Raw genomic sequence first — 19230 nt, forward strand, 5'->3', positions numbered from 1 at the left:
ACACATGGAAAGAGGCTCAGTACATATGTATGTTTATATATAAAGTATCCAGACATTTCATTTAAGTTAATGTTGCCACGCATAAACGTCATATCGTACACTTTTCTGATAACTAAAGATACATTAAAAAGTTTAGGAAAATAAATCTTCACATATAAAAGTAATTACAGAAACTCTCTGAAGACAAATCTGTCTTGCAATCAGGTTATGTGGGTCTCTGCCTCGCTCTTTTTGTGTTGATGCCAGAGGGCTCCCCAGCATCCTGAGACCCCCGTTTCCCTGGTCTTACTGGAGTAGAGGCTAGAAGTAAAATACAGACCAGTTAGAAACAGACAATGACAAAAGAATGAAAAGCAAAAAGCTCTTACTCCCAAGTTGACAAACCTACCAAGTTGCCTCTCAATCATCTCCAGTTGTTTCTTTTGCTCGTCCATTTGTTCTTTCTTTTTCTGTGTATCAGGAGACTTCAACATTTTTAAGTGGTCTTCACGTTCCTTTTCTGTCTCCTCCTTCTTCTTCAGAGCCAACTGGTACTGAGAGACCAGCTCTGTCAAATATATTAAGAGACATTAAAGTCTTAAATGAACAGGGCCTTTACAGTCAGCTTTAAAATATGTAATATTATACACGTCACCTATTTGTTCCTTCAGAGCATGGTAACGATGTGGAGGAGGGGATCCAAACAATCGTAACGTGTTCATCGGCGGAGCTTTGTTCTGTGCTCCTCCAAACTTGCCCTTTGCACTGATCCTCTGTCCTTGCCTGGTCAGTATGGTGGGGCATGGTATTTTGTTCTGCACAACCTGTAAGCATTATCACGTCTAGAGGAACAATATCTACCAGCCATCATTAATCTGTGACACAGCTCCAGCAGCAAGCATCACTCACCAGCTTCCTGTAGTTGTTTCCAGACTCCAGGTTGTCAATCAGAATAGTATCACCAAGTATATTTTTAAACACTGCAAAGACGACCAGGCAGAACATTTTTATACTTGTTGTAACATTTAAACTCAACAATGTTACATCAAACTTTAAAAATCCAATAGTTAGATTAGTTCCCATGATAAAGAAAATCCAACATTACACAATCCACTTGTGTTCTCTGACAGGCCCCACGTCAGAGAACCCCTCGAGCTCTGAGAAACTGAATCCCAGGTGGAACCATTTACCCAAAACTTAACAAGAGCGGAGGGGCACAAAGGAAGTACCCCAACAACAGCAAACTCAAAGACGAGTTTGCTTCTAGAAGAAGCTTCTAGAAAACCACAAAAACTGTGGACGTACTATAAATCTGCCATAAAAACAACAACTACAACAACAACAACTGGCAAATGTTACACAGAGTAAGGGAAGTCCAGCTCACCGATTTCACACTCCATTTTGTTGTTGGGGAAAATCAGGAGCTCTCTGGCGTACACAGGGTTCCCAGGGGGATCAAAGAGTGCTTGGCCACCTCTTATGTGCGGCAGCGGTCTGCAAGCAATTCTAACGTTAGCAGAGAAACTGCACAGAGGATCAGAGTGCTTGAAAAGTATAGTAAAAAAAATAAAAGAAGCAAACTACAAAGTTACAAATGTTTTGACAAATGGCTCAAAACCAAAACACTAAATGTTTTATTGTGATACAAAATTTAGGTACAAGTATATTTTGAGCATAGAGCAAGATTAAACGAGTTATCAGCATTCGATTCTCTCATCAACTGTTATAATACTTCAATAATCAACTGGTTCAAGCAAAATGACAAACATTCTAGTTTTAGCTTCTCGTTTGTGATTTCATGTAAATTGTCTGGGTATTGTTGAATTTGGGAATAGGTCTTTTAAATATTGTAATAATACATATTCATTTTTTAAAATCTGTAAATTATTAATATAAATGGTCATTACTGAAACATTGGTCCAAATAATAAAAGGCTGAGTACATTTCAGTGAATTTGTACACCAACTACATTATAACACAACTATACTGGTGTACTTTAATTATTTAAATGATATTTTCCTTTGACTTCACTGTAGGTGCCTTTACCGCTTAGTTTTTGGGCAGCATGTGGAAGAGGGAGGTGCCACAAGATCTTTAAATTACTGTTGTTGGAAGACTCAGGGTTGGAGGCTTTAAAATTAAAGACTATATTCAAAGATACAAAGGGCTCAGAAAAGCTACTCAGACGCCACCAGCAAAACTTAAGTGAATGATGAAGGCACAGTAGGAACAAGGTGTTGATGAACACAAGTGTAGCTTTAAACCCACCAGTCGATGGATGGACCCCAGTTTACTGGAGCTGAGTTTCAGCAGTGGTCTCAACCCCCACATGTCGTAGTCGCCATATGTGTCAAACCAAACTTTTTAGACTCCAATTTAAAAATAAAGGTGTGTACCTGCTGCCGGGAAACACAAATATGGTGTCAAGAGGCATGACCTGCTGTATGCCCTGAGTGTCTTTATAAATCCTCATGGCCGTCTCTGTCGATCTGGTGATGACACAGTCCATGTCACCGCTGATGTGCCAGGAGATCACCCACGCAGCAGCATCATCCTCCACATAGGCCAGATGACCAACCTGCATCCAAGACATAAAAAGGTAAAACCAGGCTTTCTGCAAGTTGAAGACTTTTTAATACCACATCAAGATAAAACAAGGACAGAGAGGTTTAGCCCGGCCATCTTCCAGCTGTGTTTTACAATATAACAACTGCAGACAACACAAAGCTCTGTGGAAAACTGTGATAGTTTCACAGTGCATGTTGTTTTTGTGCTGATACAGAGCTTTTCCCCAGACTTGTCTAACACGCAAGATTCACCTTCAACTATGTTTGGGGTGTCTGCAGGCAAAAATGCAATATATTATATTAACATTATACTGTCATCGTCACAGTGGACGATCAAAGTGAATGAATCTACCGACTCATTGTCAAAATGTGATAATGGCAATATTCAATACATGAAAGGGATTAACACCATATGGCACAGCCCTGGTGGACATATCAGCATGGAGGTCATTGCTTCCTAAAATGAAAGACCAGCTCAGCAAAACCATTTGTATTTCCATTACCTTTCCCAAGACACCCTGCTGTCCCCTGAAGTGGTGGGGAATGGAGCAGACTCGTTTGGACATTTTCAGAATCTCTCCAGCCTCTGCGGTCTTCTCCTTTATGAATCTGTCAATATCCGCGGCCTACAAAGAATTATGAATATGCAAATGTAATTCAACAATCATTGTTTGTATTCACAGATGATCCGAATTACAGCCCGAACAGAAGTAAGGTTAGAACAGAATGAACAACTTACTGAGGTGTTTTGTACTGTTAATATTTCCATTTGCACCAGCACTCTTCTCATATCAGTCACTTTTCTATTCAGATCCAGGAGTCTTTCTGGTAGTAAAGGAAAACTTTTCATTAGAGAGCAGAGCCAGACAGCATATCTATAGTCAACATGACTTTATTTAAAGAAATCTTACTTGTGAGCATTTTAAGGAATGAGTTACTATCACTAAAGAAGTCTGCAAATCGAGCAACAGCACTGGTGAGCTCTTCTTTCTCCTTGGACAGCTGACACATTTTCTTTTGACTTTCTGCATCTAAAAAAATAATTATAAATCGTTTTTTTTAATTATTATAATAGAATTATTTTCTTCACTGTATTGGGATACTGATAAAAACTTAGAAAAGGTTGTTTCATACCACTGTAAAAATGGAAGGTGAGCTCAAAAGAAGTCAGAGGAGTGGGAACCAGGGACACTTCAGGTTCAAAGAGGAGGGTGTATGCACCGCCATCTGTTCCAAGGGGATCCTCCATGATAGCCAGCCTCTGTGGAGAGTAGGTGTGTTATTTATATACCAAGATGGACCAGCTTGTCTGATGAGGCATGTTTACTCACAGGGATGTGGATCTTTCCCTCTACCAAGTTAAAGCGATGTCTGTTTATTCCGCCTTCAAACAGAAGATCGCTCTCACCACTAGAGTTCTTTATAGAAACGACCACCATCCCATTCAGGTCTTGGCCTGTTGGATTTCCATGTGCATCCTGGAATCAATCAAGGCAACTCCATTAAATCAGGTGATACAAGCTCATAATCCACACGAAACAACTTATTGGTAAAGTTTCCAAACGGTTTACCATTATCCTCAGAGTCATATTCTCCATCAAGGTTCGGTCTGCGATATCCTTACTGTTCGAGACAACTGGGCATGGTGGCGGCGAGTCGGGTCCCAGTTTGACAGGCTGATTGGCCACTACGTTTATAGGAATCTAGGAGCCGAGGCAACAGAGCAGAGCAGTCAGTAACTCCTCACAGGGATTATTATTATTAACGGATGATTACATTCTGGAGACTTTCTCATTGTCTCTTGTATGTTTGATAGTCAAGTGCTGAGTGAGTGTAAATTATTTCTAAATGACACACACAGGTTTTGGTTCAACCAACCTGTTTGTCCAAGACTCTTGCTTCGTCGATTCGGAGAGAAAACTGGATAGTGTACTTTCCTGCTTGTTCTGGGATTTCTTTATCTCTGCATTGAAACACCCAAAGAATATTTATAACCTTTGTGTATTTGTTAATTTTAATATTTTCTTATAAAAACTTGAAGAAGACTGACACTCAAGTTTGTACAGTAAATATAAAACTAGCACACAGGACAATCCAAACAAGGATGCACTGTTCAGGGCTATGTGACAGACTGTTGGTTGGAAGCACCAACTTATCTGAACCTACTGCTATTTGCTGCTTCGCTCTGTTTGCAGTTTGTTAAACTACACTAAGCGCCTGCACTTTACTGGACATAACAGTGAACCTCATTTAATCCTAAAACAGCAACTCAGATGTGAAACATCTTACCTGAAGTAAAAACAGTCTTTCTTTTCATTCTCCAAGGGCTTACTACACTTCAGCTCAGTGAGCTAGACATGACAAGTTAAAGAACATGACACAACAAAAATTACGTTAGGAGAGAAGCAAATTAAAATTGATGACAGTCACTCTGTCTGATAAGTTACTCACAGGCGACGTTCCTCTTGTTGGCACTCCCTCCCAAAGAAACATAGATATAGCAGCAGGGTTAAAAGTCGTAATTGGGCTTCCTTCATCAGACACCACGGTCACTGAGAACACTGAGAACACACACACACACACACACACACACACACACACACACACTATTAACAAACACACTGAAATGAAGAAAATAAACTTGTGTTGAAGGAAGCAAACACAAAAATAAAAACCTGGGAAGGTGCCTTTAGCGGGAAACCTGGCATTGGTGTCATACTCCACTGACAGACTGACAGGTTTGTTGGGATCAGGTAAGACAGTGAGACTCACTGATGGTCCAGGAATGGGCTTGTGGTTGAAGGAGCCTCTAAACATCAGTTGATAGTGCCCCCTAGTGGAACATCAAGGTCACAACATATTAGGTTAACGCGAAACAAGCTGTGCGTGATTCCAGGGATCAACTCACTGATTTCAAACACAGTATATTTAGTAGTATTGTAATATTGTGTTTTTAATACTTGAGAAGGTGACACTCACTTTGATCCGCTCACACAATTAACAGTGAAAGAAGCTTTCCCTTCTACATCCACTGGACGTGAAGCAACATCTGCTGTTACCTAAACAAAAACCAAACCAACAAACACAATGAGATCTCACTATATTACTCTAATTCGATTATTCGACTTGGGTCGTCTAACCTTTAGCGATGGATGTGAAGGCTTCAGTTCCACTACAACCCTCCGGTCTGATGAGGGGTTTCCCCACTTGTCGAACAGTTGGATGAGGAATGGTGTAGGGATGCTGTGATCATTCAGCACCCGCAAAGGCTTATCCATAAAAACAGGTTTCAATAGTTAGTTTAAGTGCATAATAACGTAAAGCACATCAGTGAGCTACAAGCAGCAGAAGACTTTATCACCTGATCTGGCTGGCTGATGAGTTTAAGCTCTGCAGGGTCTCCAGCGGTCAACTTAACTATCACAGTCCCAACAAAGGTCCCATAGATGAAGCTTATCTCCCTGGAACCAGGAGCCCCACCCTGGAAACACACTCCTGCCACGCTGACAGAATGACTGCTCTCCTGATTTAACATACAGAGGGAGGACATTTATTTCTATTTCCCGTAGATCATTTAGTTCTGGACATAAATTATTCATGATATGAATCAAATATACTCACCACACGAAAAGAAAAATGAATTAATTATGTAGATTCAAATTCTGAATAAATTCTGCTACACTACAGCAGAGCACTGTTGTCAAATTATTATTGAACATATATATAAATATGTCCTCAGAAATATTCAATGAAATCTAAAATGATGTGCTGTAAAGAGAGAGGGAGTTGAAGGAGAGGCCAGAAGAGTGGCTGTTCTGCTGCTGCAGAGAAAAGGGACGTTGTGTAAGTTTGTTTCCAGCAAACCAAGGCTAAACAGACATCAAGCAAGCCAGCTGAAGGATAGATAAGAGGAGGTAGGGGTGTCAGCGAAGTGGATTAGTCAAGCGAATAAGACAACTTAAAGTCTGCCATGGGAGCGGCACAGAGCAGCCCAAGAGTGTATTAAACGGTGCCCACAGGCACCGTACAGAGACATTTATTCAGGGATGTCTCTAAACTCACTTTTGAACAGACTTTGCTGCCTCTTTGTCCGATTTTTATGAAGAACTTCTGCAACATTTTTGACACTATTAAGAAGAGAATTTGACTAAATTGGCCTAAGACATAGGCTAGAACTGTGTCCAGGCAACAAATTAAAGCTCTTCTAGCTTCTAGCCTCACACTGACCTTTGACCTCCCTCTGGAATGCCTCTGATGTGAAGCAGGTAAGCAACGTTGATTTACGTTTTGGATTTCTGTAACGCTAGATGCTGCTTATCAGTGTAAAACACGATTTATTCCCTTGCTTGCTTTACTCTCTCCTACCTACATCCTGAGCTTTTTAAGGAGTGAAGGTGGGAGAGGGAGAAACAGAGTTGAGGAGGTGAAGTTGTCAGACGATGTGAAGAAGAAAATGGGCCAGAGATGATTTTTTAACACATTTTAATAAATAAAGATTTAACCTGGTTTGTTTCAGAAAACACTAAGGTAGAGGGATGACTACATTTTAGTCTCTGAATTTTGAGTCATGTCGGTTCAGTCTGTGTATCCTTGTTCCCACCTGCCACATCAAGCTGATGGCCGATTTGTCCAGATCCTCAGCGTCCACAGTGATGTTGTTCACACAAGTGGAGTTCAGTGTCTTGGTTACATTGTCATACTGATCCACAAGCTCCAAATCTGTATGAATGAAATGTTGCGCGTCATCCAATGCAAAAAGATCATATGAGGAAAAAACAAACAAACAAAATATTAGTGTGATCACGCCGACACTCACGGATGTTTCCAGGCAGGGTTTCACCCAGCTTCACTACGCTTTGGAGCAGAGTTGCTTTTAGCCGTACTGGTTCATCTGGATGTGGCCTGCAAACAAAACAGGCAAATATAAGAGTCTAAACATCCCAGGAATGCTTCAACATTTTTGGAAATACACAGAGTTAAGAGAGAAAATCGGTCTCACGCCTGTCTTTTAAATGTGAAGCTACCACCAGGTGATAATTAGCTTAGCCTGAAGAATGGAAACAAGTACAGAAAAGTACAGTAGAGGAAAGAGAGGGCTATCTGTCTTCATATCAACTCACAGCACACAGCTTCGAGTCGAGTGTGTGGCTTACGTTATTTTGAAGGAAACAGACACACTCTGGTCTTGGTATGACACCTGGTAGAAGTGTGCTTCTTGCGCCCGCTGGGGAACCTGCACATCAGGCAGCTTTCCCTGGACCAAATCCTCTATGCATAAGTCTCCTGCCCAGTTCACCTTAAACATAGTGAAAGTGAACATGGAAAGAAGTCAGCACATCACAACAGGAAACCTACGTTTTTTTTTATTATATTTTTATTTTGTATTTGACAAACAGACCTTGATCCTGGAGGCGATTTCAGGGGTGAGAGCTACTTCTTTACCCGACTCATTATACAGCTTATAGAACAGGTTCTCCAGTACGCCTCCAGCCAGCCAATCTATCCTTTCATTGTTCGTCAGCACCAGTTTTTTATCATCCTGACTGCAGAGCTCCATCAAACAAACTCTTGTGCTTGGCATCACCGTCAACTCCCACGCGACCATAGGTATGCTCCTCTGATTCTAGTATGAAAAACATGGAGATAGATTAAAAAAAATTTTTATCAGAGAACATTACAGTAAAGTAAAGAAAGTACAGTACAATGAGTAGAAAAGGTTCAAGTCTCATTTTTTCACTTTTACTTACAGGAATGTTCAGTTGAACTTTAAGCTTTTGTGACTCTCCATTGAATATTTTCAAGTTTATGGGCTTTGTCACAACTTGTCCAGCTCCTGTACTGCTGCAGTCTATGGTAACTGGTGGAAGCCCCTGAACCTGGAAGGGATGAGGATCAAACACTCAACTGTTGAAAGTAGATTAATTAGAATTAGAGAGATGACACATTTTATCACTGAATAATGCTTTCACTGTTCTTAAGTGGTGTTAAATTCATATCTTCAGGACAAGTGCTATATTGTCTCAGTTACTAATTATACATCTGAATCAAATGTGACATGCAATGTTCCCAAGAGAGCAGGGTTCTTCTTCTGTTTAACTAGGAGTAAAACATAAGACCAGTTAAACAGAGGAACAGGTGAAGACTACTGGAGAAGATAGAGTCATGGATCTCCCACCAACAATGTCAACCCACTTCCACATATTAATAGCAGCTCCCGTATTCTCACAACTTAAATGTGATATTTCTTGTTGTAATAGGACCAATCACTTACTTTCTCTGTGGGGCTCATGTTAAGAAATAATACTGTGATCAGTCCTTCAGGTCATCTGTTTTTAGAAACTGCTCAGAGCTCAGTGTTAAGTTTTTCATGTTGTTGGCAATTAAATAAAACTAAAACCAGGGCATGAACCAAACTGCTATAATTACAGTTTACATGCTTTTATCAATTAATAATTGATACTTTATAATCCAGGAATCAGGGGGAGGCAAACCACCAAACCTGAGGTTTGTAGACAACTGCTGACTGCCCTACCAACTGAGCCACGATCGCAACCAAATTAAGCTGCATTACACAAAATATTAGCTACCATCATTATGAAGACTATGGCCAAAGGTACTAGTCTATCATCAAATGACTACAGTCTAATAGGTTCATAAGTTTAGTGCATAAAACACATTTTCTTGAGCTTAAGTGCAGAGATAATTGTCTTTGACACAAAGATTTGCACTATGAGTTGTCGTTGTGTATGAAATGTGCAACACAATATAGACTACCTTGCCTTGCCTATAAATGGCATGAAGAAGGAATTAAAAGACTTTTTATTCATTGATTGGTGTTTATTATTTTAAACAATTCTACCCACATGTTATTGAACATCATTCTATCAAAATGAATTATCCTCTGAGATTTAAGAGTTTCCATTGGGAGATTATGTTGAGCTGGCAAACATACAACATAAATGATGGCAACTTAAAACCAGTAATACTCCAATGAGTCACACAGACTCTCACTATACCAGACAAACTGAAATACTGCGATAAAAACACACACTACTTTTTTTTCCAGTATGTCTGCTCAGAATAATGTTTTTTCCGTGACGAAGCTTGATCTGAAGTCAAAAAGCTTCTTTAATCGTAAAAAACGACACACAGACACCCGGATTTCCTAGGAACTACACAGCCATACCTGACAGCGAACAACGTGTTTGGGGCCAACAGTGATGTTTCCAGCCTCGTCATGAATTTCAACATTAAACTTCAGGGGATTTCCGTTCTCTACAGTAACTGGGCTGTCATCTGGTTTGACGTGGAGCGAATGTGGAGGACCTGGTCAAAAAAAACAAAACAAAACAAGATCATGCACCTGAGAAGCTACTTAAAGTTTTCTTCTGCTTTCTTATGAATAGCAGTCTGATTATTTGTTATTCAGAATGAATAAATGTACACTCACCTGGAAGAAGACTGATCTTGATAGTTTGCTTAGCTTTTTTTAAACCAGGCAGAGTCACTTCCAGGTTATATGTCTAGAAAGAAAATAAAAGACGGTAAATATTAACACAGAACAACTACTTTTCAAAAAGCAATTCCTGTGTTTAAATTCATGAGTAATATTAGTTGTGATTTTACATCATTGAAATGTAGGTCCATATTAAAACAGCCAAAGAAACTATCGAATATATAACTATTCATCAACTTAAATATATACATTTATATTGAGAGTAGATTGTTTCTAACCTTTGGTTGCTGGAAATTCTGGACTTTTCCACTTGCTTTGACATTTCTGATGGTGACTGTGGTGTCACTGCTCTCTACTGTCTCATAACTCAGACCCAGGCCACTAAAAAAATATCAAAAGAATAATAATGATAATTATAAGCATGATGAGTATTATAGTTTCAAGCTATTAAAAAAAGTTTGCCTCCCTAATAAGCAGTCTGGCGAACAAAGGAACAAAAAGGCAGCCATACTGAATTTAACATTTGTAAGCAGATGTTTTACAAACCTGCAGTTGAGAACAGGCTGCGCATTGGCAGGAGGAGCTGTGGCATGGCCATAATGATCTTTTATCTGCAGAGGAATGTCGAATAGCACCCCTACTTGAAGAGTGGAGTTCATTTCATCAATGGCGAAATGTTCAGCACTTGCCGCTGAGAAGGATAAAAGTAGTTTGGTGTCTATCAAGTTTCATCAATACTTTTAGAAAGAATGAAGATCATGAGTGACACAAACTGCTACTGCTTACCTTTGATGGCGAACTTGAGTTTGCACTTTGGGAGCTCATTGCCCCCGTAGACCATTTCATTTCTTTCATTTATCATGGCGTTCAGAAACAGTGTATAGTTTCCCAGTTTGGTCAGATTCTCTGCCAGAGATGAAATGTTTACAATGTGTAAAAATGATACAAACAAAGTGACCAATAGTAAAAAAAAAAAGTAACTTACCAATTTTATTGAACCAGAAACCCCACTTTGATGAATACTGGGCAACAAGATTGACAGACTCTTCTTCTTTAGGACCTGCTGTATATAGGAAAGAAAGACATTTTTTTTTAAATGGCCTCAAATACTTTTGGTAATTTTACAAATAAAAATTTATTCTAACATCCGAAACAGTAAATTGTACCCTTGATTAAAAAAATTTATATTTTAACTTGCTGCAAAACTGCAAAAAGCATTTTAACTTCTCTTTACAACAAACATGTTGACCTATTAAGAACCTGATTCAGTAAACTCGGAGTGAATAAAACACCATATCACTTGCAAAAAAAGGAACATATCAATCTATTAAGGGTGCATAGTGAGAACTGAGTTATCAATGTGCAAGACATGAAAATACATAATATTACTATCATTGCAAAATGCAATGATAACTATAGCAGGAGTTTTAGAAGACTGTGTTCCATTTGAAACACACACGCCTTTACCGTGATGGACAACTCTGAGCTTAACGCTCAGCTTTATCACTTCAGCTTTGCCCACTGTTGGTATCCTGGACATCGACTCCCCCTTCTTGTTCAGAATTTCAATTCTGAGCGGCCCTGAGATATCAAAATATAGGGACAGAAGTCATAAAAAGTCTTTTAGACTAAACGGGAAAGGATTTAAAAAAAAATTTTTGTCACATTGTGATGCAAACAAACCTAATTGAGTCCCAGCTGGACGAACATCATTCTGTGACCAGCAATTATTCTCTGGCCAGTACAACTGAAGCCTGTGTGGAATCCTAGAAAAATATTAAACAAAAATTACAAAAGTGTTATCACTTAAACTACAACGTCTAGTCAGAACATGGAGATAAAGCAGGGGTAACTACAGTAGACATGCTGCAGGATCACCAATTGTTTTCCTAACTACCTAATTACATCTAAAATAAGATGTTTGAAATAGTTGTGCTCTTTGTGGTATAAATGCATTGTAAACTAGAGATACAGACACACACTAGCACAAGATCACTTCCAGCTGCTTACTTACCTGGCAGAATCACTCTCAATGTTCTTCTTGATGGCTTCATCAGTGGCGGACATGTCAATCTTGGCAATGGGTATGATCTTGGTCTTGTCATAAAGTCCTTTAGGTTCCTAAGAATCAGATTGATTGGCTAGTCTTCTTTCAAAATACACAATGTACTGTTACTATGGGACAACTGGAAAACACTGAAGCTACATGTCTAAATATATACTGAAGCCAGTGCAAAGCCAATTTAAGAATCACTTTTTCAAATGCAATTATTTCTTCTTTACCAGAGTGATTTCAACCTCTCCCCCTGTTGCAAAGGCGTCTTCCTTATGGTCTCCATACAGCAGGAACCGAATCACCCTACCATTGTAAACTGGGCACTGTGTTCTTAGACTTCACCTGTTTAAAAAAGTGCAGAACATTGACGTATTTGAAATACAAAAGGATCAGGATATAGATTTAGAGGATTTAGAAAAAGCAAAAACAACACAGAACATAAAAACAGATGCTCACAAGTTGGCCTGCTTTATACATTTTGCTCCCACATTCAATGGTGGAAAATGTCGCCCAAGGATGCTTCATCTTCTTAACAGCCACATCTGCTCGTGTTATGGTTTCTTTGTAGCACAAAAACTTCACTTGCTTGTCCAAGCGCGCATGACAATTTTTAAGCCACTGTGTGAACTCCTTCTGGATGTCACTTCGAACTGATTTCTGGGAAAAGGGAAAAGAAATACAATTAGCAAAACATTCACATATTTAATTGGAACAAAGCTGCATTAAGATACTTCTCAAAAACATCTTCTCACATATAAAAATGATCACATTCTGTTTGGGGAGGGATGTGATTACACTCAATTGGAAAATGTGACATTAGAACATCAGCTGCTAGTTTACTCAGGGACTCTAAAGTGCACCAAAAACAGCTGCTTCACATTTTCTCTCTTCCACTTATTGCTACAGTTTGGGAACTTGATTAGGGAGGGAGGTAACAGAAGTGTAATGAAAAACAACAGCAATGTAAGACTAGTCTAATTGTTACGCATTATCAATCCTTGTTTGAGATTATTATAATCTGGGGCTGCAGATTGCCCCAACCATTGAAAACTGAAAAAAAAGTAAATTTAAGACCACCTGTCCGTTAACAGTGTATGTGAAGATGGTTTCCTTTTTCTTCAGTTTCAGCTCCAGGTCCGTGAAGGTGAGCTTGTTTGTGCTGACCTCTAATTTGTCATCAGTGAAAAGCACCCCTGAAAACCGGCTGTAGCACTCTGGCGGTGGCAAATCTCCTCCTCTGGGCCGTGCAAACCAGTCTAACCTGTTAAAAGTGAACCACCAGACCAACTAACTGTGTCAACCCTTAGTAAACGATATTAAAAGTAATACACTGCCATCAAAAAAGAAGGTCACTCACTCTAATTTCTAGTTTGACATTTGGAGAAACTTTAATGTTTATATGTTTTCTTCCTGACAGTTGGTATTTATGCCAAATATGACGTTGGAGCCAGGAGATGAAAAGCCTAGCCTGGCATAAAAACTGCAAAATGCAGCTTACCTGTATCTGTCCTAGGATTAATAAGACTTAAGCAAAGAGAGAGAGCTATAAACATATTAATGTAAATTAAAGTCATATTTAGTGTAGAGTGAGTCCAGTCTATTTCCTTTGCTGACCCTGCAAAACGTGACCAAGAACAACAAGCAAGATATGGAAACTTTTACAGACCTGTTAAATTATACATTTCCTATTCTTTAAGAAAAAAAGTAATGTACCAAAAAAAAAAGTATTTACTCATTTATTCTGGTGTAAGGTATGAGCCGTCCATTCCAGAAACATTCAAAGATTGGCCTGTTCCCCCTCGCTCCAGACTCATCATCACATTCGTCATCATTGAAGAGATGAGATTGAGAAGCTGATTTTAAAAAAAATTAATAATAAAATAAAAGAAAGAGCAAAATATAATTACCAAAACAAACTGATTCACAGGTCTTGAATGTTTTCTGTAATGTGTTTTCAGTAATTTAGAGTTTAAATACCTTCCTTGGCAGATGGCTCTTTAGGGTACGTCTCCTTATCATAGAGGAAAGGATGATACCGGAGGATTCCCTCCACTGTGCCACGGTCTGGTTCAATGGAGGCTTTAAACTCAAAAGTGTCTGCAGCAGCATCTATGTACCGAGACTGCATGTCGTCTTCCACTTCCCTGAGATTCATCACATGGGGAATTTTCGGGGGCTTCTCTCTTAAAGTTATCTAATTCAAAGAGAAGTGTGAAATGGTAATATTGGCACAGATTGACTGCATTTCAACTAAGTCAACAGCAAGTCACTGTGTTTAAAGTTCAACAGTCTCACCTGAATGTCAATTTTAGGGAGTTCTGAGTTTGTGGAGCTGCTTGTACCGGGGTTGTCCCTGACATTTCCATTGACTCCATGAATATAGTAGTGATATATATGACTGAAATATGAACAACAAAAAAAGGTAGTAACAACTCAGTGAAGACATACCGTGTATCGTGTGACCTATGAATAGTCTGGATTGATGAGGGTGAATAATCTTACGCTAGCCGCCTGGTCCACTCCTGAAAGTCCTGCTTCAGATATTTGATATGATCAGGTTGGACTCCTGTAATGACCACAGCTGTGAAGCTGCCTTTCCCCAGTTCTTCACTGATGAGGTCACGGAGGAAGAGCTCATTGGTTTTGTTCATGTGTGAAAAGTCACCAGGCTGCAGGAGCAGGACGAAGTATCAGACAAAGGACAGGACTCCAAATCCCACAAAATGAAATGTTAAGTTGAAACAATGCATTCACCTTTCTGTTTCTGATCGTCGTTTTGTAGATCTCCTCTTTGTTCTTCTCTTTTCTCTCAAAATCCTCTTTAGACAGAACCAATTCATGGACATCTGGGGAGGCTACTGATTTGCTAATAATCTAATATACACATAAATATTAAAAAAAAAAAAAAAAAAAACTATAGGTTATGTTTTTGGAATATTGACTGTGTTTACTTACCAGATCTAAAGCCTATCAAGCTGGTGTGGGAGAAAGTGGGCCAAGCAGTTCAGGAACAACTGCTCAACCAGCATAGCAGCAAGTGTGCTGACCAAGTGAGCACACAGATGCTGATTAATAATTTGTCAAGTAGGTAATTGTGTTGTAAACTTATCACTGTTGGAGGATGTGCTCTAATTCACATGTAGATGTACTTCTAATTATTCACTGTGATCTGCTCTGTAAGTCCTATTGTGTGCTGTGCAGGTGAAGGAGAGATCAGGCTGTGTCTTCTTTCAGTAGAGAGAACAGGGGATTTCCCCGTGTGTGTGTGTGTGTGTGTATCTGTAATTGCATGATATATGGTTGGTTCTGAGACGTAGGAGTTCTGAGTCCGAACAGATGGCAGCACTTGTATAAATGTGGCCATAAATCGAAAAAGATCAAACCTACAGGCTGAGAAATAACTGTATACAGCTTCATAACAGGGCCTGCAGGTAGACTTAGGAATAAGACCGCATAAACTCTGCTATGGGAGGTCAATGGGCAACATGTAGTGTATTTAAATGGTGCCCAAAGTCAGCTTTTAGGGATCTGTCTCGACATATTGACTTTTTTGTTGATAAACATGACTTTTGAACACACTCTGCTGCCTCTTTATCTGATTTATCTGTTTTTTTATGAAGAACGTCGGCAACATTTTGGCACTATTAAATAATAATATAAAAGAGAATTAGACTGAATAGGCCAAAATATAGTAACTAAAACAGTAACACCACAATTGTTTCAGTTCTAAATAAAAAGGCTACATTAGTGTTCCTGTTTAAGGGACTAATGCAAAGCAGTAACTGTTCTCACTGAGGACTTACCATGGTTGAAGTTCCAATGTAGAAAACAGCCTGTTTGCCTCCCACTCCAAAGAAAGATATATCACTGTTGAGACTACGATGGACAGGCTTAGGTCGAACATACCCCTCTTCATTACTACGGAAAAGACACATTTAATGTACTTTACTGGAAGAATATGTTTTAAAGTGACAGATAATCTGAAAATGTACTGTAAAGAACGCCAACCTTGCAAATAGGCTGTTTTGTCTGGTAAATTTAGAGAGTCTGTACACCGCCCAGTTATTGAGCTTCTGGGGGGTCATTCCACATCCGTTATCTAAGACAATCACTGCGGGTTTCCCAAGAGTTTCATTAAACATCTGGAAAACAGAGAAAGACGTTAGTTACAGTACTACCAACCAAAAGACACTGGCAAAAGTACAAATGTGTTCATATGCAACTGCAGAACCAACCATTTGTATCTCTATTGTCCTCGTTCCTTTGTTTTTAGCTGTGGCTGAGAGTGAGTTGTCAATCAGCTCAGCGAGTGCGTAGGCTGGAAGAAGATAAAACAAATACAAACAAAGTATGAGAGATGCCACGCATACAATATCTGTACAATTACACAACCGAAGCAGTGGCACTTACGTAAAGGGTTCTGGCCCTCGCTAGCATAGTACTCATACATGCCAGACCGGATCAGCGTATCATAATGAGGCATAAACGTGATTTCCTCCACCGCTGCCACTTGAAGTGCTTGGTTTTTCGTTTGCAACAAGTAGACTGTGGTGCCATCCTGAAGCTTTCCTACAATAAACAAATGACAACATTACATTTCTCTAACTTGTGTGTGTTCTGTCTCAGATAGATGTAACTTTCTACACGGCTTCGGAGCTGTTTGATTCCAGTGTGCAGTTACTGGCCCTACAAACCTGCCTGGTGTCTTTTCTAATGCTTGTTCTTCTTCATCTTTTTTCTTTAAATTTAATCTGATTTCATGTATTGGATTGAATACAGACTCGCATCATGAGTATAAACATTTAAAACAGACAAAATAAAACACAAATTCAGAACGAACAGACCAAACTGAACTTTTGCTAGTGATGACATTTATAGTTCAAATTAACCTTATTTTTAAATGCATTGGTTAAATAGGTTTATTTAAAGTTGATGAAAAATATTTCTTACTTCTACACCCACAAAGACTGATTTACTCACTAAATTTGTCATAATCCAGGACTGTTCGGTCAGTTGTGGTCAACACAAATAGTTCTTGTGAGTTGATTGCAAATACCTACATAAACAAATGTAAAAAGTTAGTGTCAATTCAAATCATCTAGTGATTAGAGCAACAATTCGTTTCATTTATATACAATTAGTTTTCAACAATTAGATTCATTAACTGTTAATTTGTCAACCTTTTCACAGTGTTCATAGTTGCTGCTTTTTATTTTTACAGTGGCCATAAGATAAATAGTTCCTTTACTGTAGAAGCAAGATAAAAGCTGTTAGAGTGTGAATGTCACTTCATTGGTATATTAATATATTAATAATTATATCATTGTATTTTTGACATTATCCAAGTCAATAAACCTAACTTCACTTTTGAACACATTTAGTTGTCTTTTTGACAGATTTTTGTTGAAGAACCACTAGAATATTCAGACTCAACTGTGAAACCACATGTACTCTAAAACTGGTGAGGAAACAAAATGTGTTTCTTTATTTTAGTTATTCTACAGGAGCACGACTACATCGCACTGAAGAGTATGAGACTTGAATGATCCCCAATGAGGAAATTCACTTTTTTATATGATTTTTTAAATATATATTCTTTATTTTATTCTTTAATTTCAAAAATACATTTTACGGCAACATATTCCATCATGAATAATAAGATGCTACGTCTTTATATGTTGTGATATTTTTTTACAATTATTTAAGACAAGCTGATTTCAACAACAAGAAATGTTGGACTTTACATCTGAAGAGATGTGTAGATGTGTTCCTGTAGCACAGGGACATGTCAGACTCTACCAAGATGGAACGATGCAAATTTAATTTGTATAAATACAAATGTGGGAGATGTTGTTTAATTTAGTTTGAATAAAGAAATCAGTTTCTGGACCAATTTCTTTTCTGTTTATCCTTGAATTTCTTAACACAAGCCAAGGCCAGGGGCAGATACTGCACTTTCACATTGAAATTTGGAAGACAATTGTTTTTTCTTGTTGTTTTCTCCCTGCAGACTAAACTCTGCTTGTGAACACACATCCAGTATCCCAAATCATTTTCAGAGTAAAAAAAAACAAAAACAAAACACATGATTTGTGTCCTGATAAGTCAACAATAATGCACCCCCCTCCCCCTTACTAACTATAACACATGTTATAACCAAATGCTGTCATTTGTTCATCTTTTAGGTTAATTTAAGCTGACAGTGAAAATCCACACACGCAAAAGTGTGAGTGGGTCAAATCATACCGAAGTTTGCAAATCTTGTTATTATAAGCAGATATTTTATTAGATTGAGCTTCACTTGACAAAATGAACGAACCACAATGAAAACCTTCATTAACCACAACATTACTAATCTGCTATAAGATTTTACCCACACAAACAATGTTTTTAGACATTAATCAATGAAAGCTGCAGTTTTAGAGCAAAGCCCGACACAGAAATACTACGAGACTTGAACATTACGTTTAGCCTGATAAACACTTATAAACTAGCATGGACTTAAAATCCGTTAACATCTCCAACATAGATCATATAGATTTTACACCGCTGTTTGCCTAACAAATCATTTGAACGCAGATCTCGGCAGACATGCAAAACTCGGCACAATGTGATATCAAACTCGGATGTCTTGATATCTAAATCAAATCCCAGCCTTCAACCAGAGTTATTCTACATTACCTGGCGCAGACGTCCAAGAAAGACATTGAAGTCCCAACCACTTGTTTCCATCAATTTCTTCGTGACGTTATTTTGATTGCGATAGTCGTAAACAGTGATGTTTCTTCTGTTTTTTCTTTCCTGAGCAGAGGACGAAGCGAAGACACTCGCACAGCCCGATTGTTTAGACATGTTTACAACTTTAACGTACAACGGAGCTAATGGCAACTAGCTAAGACCCATTCACATTAAAATCTACGGTCGTCTTTGTCGAACAATCACACCATTCAGCTCATATCCAGACGTCGATTAGACTGTGTTAACCTGATAAAAGCTGTCTTTGGTGCATGATGTCCTGCAAACTCCCAGAAACTAGCTTCACGTCCCACTGCTGCTGTGACTTCTTCGAAATGCTGCGTTCGGGTCACATCGTTTAGTCTAAACCCACACTATAAGAGGAAGTGAGAACAGGGCGAACCGTTCACATTAGAGGCGTACGTGCTGTGTTCCTA

The 19230-nt window shown here is 38.8% G+C and overlaps 1 protein-coding gene across 1 annotated transcript; it reads right to left on the reverse strand.

The window, feature by feature from the left end:
- Positions 1-16: 16 nt before the first annotated feature.
- smchd1 (structural maintenance of chromosomes flexible hinge domain containing 1) lies at positions 17-19116 on the reverse strand. The gene is made up of 47 exons (XM_026361903.1): positions 18740-19116; positions 17039-17114; positions 16469-16627; positions 16294-16376; positions 16067-16200; positions 15862-15976; positions 14813-14932; positions 14561-14727; positions 14354-14456; positions 14036-14252; positions 13791-13911; positions 13136-13319; positions 12497-12715; positions 12286-12381; positions 12017-12123; positions 11686-11768; positions 11470-11583; positions 10988-11062; positions 10789-10908; positions 10549-10693; positions 10281-10383; positions 9997-10069; positions 9733-9872; positions 8294-8422; positions 7945-8169; positions 7700-7842; positions 7363-7448; positions 7147-7265; positions 5908-6069; positions 5687-5815; positions 5526-5605; positions 5222-5379; positions 4998-5107; positions 4836-4897; positions 4425-4509; positions 4118-4249; positions 3878-4024; positions 3681-3807; positions 3458-3577; positions 3286-3371; positions 3050-3172; positions 2376-2557; positions 1364-1473; positions 889-959; positions 635-803; positions 389-547; positions 17-300 (listed from the first exon to the last, which is right to left on the reverse strand). Exons 1-47 carry the CDS (start codon positions 18908-18910, stop codon positions 206-208), a joined length of 5934 nt encoding a protein of 1977 aa, XP_026217688.1. The 5' UTR covers positions 18911-19116; the 3' UTR covers positions 17-205.
- Positions 19117-19230: the final 114 nt, after the last annotated feature.

Source organism: Anabas testudineus, chromosome 2, assembly GCF_900324465.2.
Source record: "Anabas testudineus chromosome 2, fAnaTes1.2, whole genome shotgun sequence".
Lineage (NCBI taxonomy): Eukaryota > Metazoa > Chordata > Actinopteri > Anabantiformes > Anabantidae > Anabas > Anabas testudineus.